General features: G+C 43.0%; 2 protein-coding genes and 1 long non-coding RNA gene across 6 annotated transcripts in view; 1 reads left to right on the top strand and 2 right to left on the bottom strand.

The window, feature by feature from the left end:
- LOC103468208 (homeobox protein Hox-B5a-like) overlaps positions 1 to 4,348 on the bottom strand; it is an 18,728-nt gene that overhangs the window by 7,072 nt on the left and 7,308 nt on the right. The window lies entirely within an intron of this gene.
- Positions 1 to 4,348, top strand: part of LOC103468206 (uncharacterized) — a 15,604-nt gene that overhangs the window by 8,390 nt on the left and 2,866 nt on the right. The window contains exon 1 of one of the 4 annotated variants that reach the window (XR_534177.2): positions 3,341 to 3,422. The exons of the other annotated variants lie outside the window; for them this stretch is intronic. This is a non-coding gene — a long non-coding RNA (uncharacterized LOC103468206). Of the gene's footprint in view, positions 1 to 3,340; positions 3,423 to 4,348 lie in introns of those variants that run through there. 4 annotated transcript variants of the gene reach the window in all.
- Positions 15 to 2,556, bottom strand: LOC103468207 (homeobox protein Hox-B6a-like). The gene is made up of 2 exons (XM_008415107.2): positions 1,993 to 2,556; positions 15 to 704 (listed from the first exon to the last, which is right to left on the bottom strand). Exons 1-2 carry the CDS (start codon positions 2,531 to 2,533, stop codon positions 424 to 426), a joined length of 822 nt encoding a protein of 273 aa, XP_008413329.1. The 5' UTR covers positions 2,534 to 2,556; the 3' UTR covers positions 15 to 423.

Genomic DNA, 4,348 nt, shown 5'->3' with positions numbered 1-4,348 from the left:
TATATATCGTGTTCGTTCATGTCTTCATGTCCCGTCCCTGGCAATTTCTATTTCTTTATTGCTTTATCTACTTTCCATGGCTCTGCCACTCTGCCTAGCCTCCTAAAGTTTCAGCATTTAGTAAATATGTAGGATTTAGGAGAGTGCGTTTTTTTCTGTTTTTAAAGTATAGACGAAGAAGAAGTAGAAACTCCAAATCAAAAATGGGTCAAAACGTTATTTTCACTGATACAACGTTTAGAGACTCGTATTAGAGAAAGTAAAGCATCTCGGTCCTTTTTGTGATCCACACGGTTGAGCTGTCGGACAGAAACGAATGGAGCGGTGGGCTCACAAAATGTCCACACCTAACAAACACATTGGAACACTAATTTTCTTCCATTCTTGTCTTGCTTTAAATGTCTCACGTAATTTTCTTTTCTTTCACTCCGTCCGTTTCTCTTCTTCATCTGTTCCATTTAGAGTGAAAGAGGAGGAAGATGAGGAAGAAGATGAGTTAATGAGCTTGTTCTCCTTCTTCCACTTCATTCTCCGGTTCTGGAACCAGATCTTAATCTGACGCTCCGTGAGGCAGAGCGCGTGCGCAATTTCGATGCGCCGTCGCCGAGTGAGGTAGCGGTTGAAGTGGAATTCCTTCTCCAGCTCCAGGGTTTGGTAGCGGGTGTATGTCTGCCGGCCGCGTCTTCCGGGGCTGCCGAAGGTGCCTAACAGATAAAAAGAGACAAAGTCACGAGAGGAGTTACATTCCTTTAATTATTTAAACCAAAGATTATACACATGGCGCATTTCGCTGACAAGGATACTTGATTTTGGTTAAATATAAACCTTTCTCTTTATTAATCATTTAAGGATCAGTTCAACGTTTCTTCTGTTAATGATACTAAGAACAGAAGGCATCAATAAATGTAGTTATTTTTAATTAGCCACAATACTCTAAATCTTCAGATTACTTGTCTAAAGAGGGATCAACATTTTGATTTTGAATATATCAGAGGTAGAACATGTGGAAAATCCCACCGTTGTAACAGAAACATCTAAACTAAAATTTAAATCACAGATAACCTGTTTCTTTTTTGTGGATCTCGTTTTAGATCTAACTTTACATTAGACTACTAATTACTTCTAGATTTCCTCTTCTTACAGTTTTTCATATAGTTGCTGTTTTTTCCACGTCCTGTCCAATTAAGAATCTCTTGAAAGGACCGAGCACAACAGCAGCTATGAACCAGTGACGTTTCTTTAATCGACACTCAATATTCCATTTTCTTTCTTACTAATATAAACATGTAAATTGAAGGACAGCATCAGCACACGTGTGAATCTTGCTTTGATGTACTTCCTGCAACACTGAAGAGCAAGACTGACATAAAAAACCCACACCGACCTAACTGTCGCTACCAGTCCTGCATTTTCCCATGCAGTGAAACGATCGTCGCACCTGTTTTGAATAATCAGTACACGATGCAGGGATTCATTATATTTAGTACAAAACTGCATAACTGCATTTCAGGAAATCAAATGAAATAATTTTTCATCAAAAACAGGAATTGTTTTAAACAACTGGATAAAAAACTGTTCTCTTAAAGAATGATTTTTTGACAAAAAAGAAATGTTTTGCAATTTAAACATTAAAATACTCTAAATAATACCATTCAGGAAGAAGCAAACAAGATGAGCAAATGACGACAATATTGGTGCTCGTCCTGTCCCTCATTGAAAACAATGCCTGCCAGACTGAGCTTTAACAGCTCTAAGTTAGCTGTCCTTGCCCCGTAGCTGCGTCAGTCAATAGGTCACAAAGTAACTGCGACGTTGAGCCAAACAAACCAGTTTTATGATGGACAATAAAACATCAATGCCTTGACTGACTGGTAAGCCAACAAACGAGCTTTATAAAGCAGCTCCAGTAAGAGGAGGAGGAAGAGGACGGAATAAGGCTGGCTGACAGAGGAAACAAATCGTCAATTTAACAGAGAAGAAGAGAACACTCACCGTTGCATGCGTTCATCCGCTGCATCCACGGATAAATTGGAGTTGGTGCTGTTTGCTTGTCATCCATTGATTCTCCAAATAGCCCCTTTGCTCCGAGCCCAGCGCACTCCATTTTGCGATGCATGCCGTCTTGGCTCAGAGCAAGTTGGTGTTCATCCAGACTACAGGGATGATCCTTGTCTCGGTAGAAGTTCGTGGCCGCCGCGGCAGCCGCCGCTGCTGCTGTGGCGTAGTCGCATGCACCAGGTCCGGTCGAGCCCCCAACTGCCACCCCCGTCACTCTGTGTCCACTGTACGCTCCGTTCGCAGCCTGCTGGTAGTAGGTAGAGGCTGGATAAGATTTCTCCTGGTGAGCGCTGTAAGCCACGGCCGCGGCCGCAGTCACAGTCGCTGCCCCTGGGTAGTGTCTGAGCGGATGATCTGCGTATCCCGATGAGTAAAGTGAGATCTGACCAAGGAATGGTTCTGCCGACGCCGTCTGGCCGCCTCCACCCGTTCCCGGTATCACCGGAAAAGAGGAGTTTACAAAATATGAACTCATTGGTAAAAGTGGGAAAGGAGAAGGAGGAAAAGAAGAGATGAGGGGAGCACCGGAGGGCCCGTAACAAACACAACAACAATGATAACGCGGTAAAGAAGCAGAAGAAGAAGAAGGAGGAGTAGACCGAGACTAACGGTTCTTCCTCCCGTCCTCCTTCCTCTGCCTTCCCTGACTGCACTTTATGATTTGTTGTGTTTTATAGCCCACAGTCCGACGGGCTGCTGCTGCTATCACTGAGTTTATCGCAGATTGGGAGGAGGGGTGAGGAGGGTGAAGCTGGGGTGGCTGGGTGCCAGTGCTTTGGTAGTGTGTGGTGGGGGGCTCGGTAGCAAGAAAGAGACTATGTCACAGGAATTGGGTGAGAAGCATAGGGGGAGTCAGAGACCAGCTGACCAAACACTGACCAATGGGAAGCTCCTCTGCATGGTATTAGTTCACCTCATTTTTCCTTTCGTTTGGGAGAGGAGGAGGAAGAGGAGGGGGTCTGGGAACTCCCGCGACCCTCTCGCTCCCCCCTCCCTTTTTTTCTTATTTCCCTACTTCAATCTCCCACTCCCGTTCTCCCTTTCTAATTGTCATTTCATTTCTCTTTCTAATCTTCCTGCAGCTCCCAGTGAGATTGCGCAATCACAGCGGAATTGTCCGCGCGTTAAATTGATCGTATCTCCTCTTGTGTGTCGTCCTTCATCTGATGTTAGACCCACAAAAACCGCAGCCAGCGCCTGCCAGTACAACCGTGCGTGTGCATGTTTGGGCTGAAGCTTCACCGCCAGAGGAAACTGAGCACATATCCTTTTCACTTTGTGGATAATAGCCAACACATCGCGTCAGAATGAATTTGTTGTATGAATACAACATGCTGGACCGCACACGACTCGTATATCATCCTGTATGTTTGCGTGTTGTTTGTCGGGATCTAAGTTAGCTTAGAATGGAGGCTCTTCTCTTCCTGTGATTCAGACGTTTGAATGTTTGTAATTGGTGGGCTTTGATTGTTTGCTGGGTTGATTTACATCCCGCTACTCTACGTGTGTGTCCTCTTCCACAAGCTTTCTTTTTTCTTTATCAGAACAAATGCCGATCGAATGGCAATCTTCTGAATAGAATTCAACGGCTCGCTGTCTATTCTATGTTCTATGTTCTGTTGTCTGAAGGAGACATTGATTCAAAAACTTCCGCTTCAGTTTTTAGAATTGGTGATATGTGATCTATGTGTGCTGTGAATGATTATGTTCCTGAGCTGTGACACTGATTAGTCTGAAAGGTAAGAGGAGAAGAAGAAAAGAAACAGAAAAATAAATTTTTATTCGTTTCAATGACACTGATTACACCAGCACTCTTGTAAATGGCTAAAGAATCAAGCAATTTACCCGAAGGTATATACTAGAATCTAACAAGAGAAATGTACAAATTACTGAATTGAAGTCCTCTAGTTAACGTATAAATGAGAATGTAAACACAGAAGAGGAATATTTTGCATTCTATTTATCTATAGTTGACTTTGAGTTCTGAAAAATATTAATTATTTAAACAGTGAGAATTAACGTTTTTTTATGTTTTCAGGAGTTGTGAATGGAGGTGCCTTCACAGCTAAAGATTAGAGTGCCATCTTTTAGACTTCATCGTGCTTCAGATGTTTGTTTGAAGCATAGCGAAACTGTCTGAACTCAGCATAGCGAAATTAAAACTTAAGTAAAATAAAAAAAACTGTTTCGTACATATACATTGCACATTAACACCACCGAGTCACCTCACACACACACACACACACACACACACACACACACACACACACACACACACACACACACACAC

This window comes from Poecilia reticulata, linkage group LG8 (assembly GCF_000633615.1).
Source record: "Poecilia reticulata strain Guanapo linkage group LG8, Guppy_female_1.0+MT, whole genome shotgun sequence".
Lineage (NCBI taxonomy): Eukaryota > Metazoa > Chordata > Actinopteri > Cyprinodontiformes > Poeciliidae > Poecilia > Poecilia reticulata.
The sequence above is the reverse complement of the archived record's forward strand: the minus strand, read 5'-3'. Positions and strand labels throughout refer to the sequence as shown.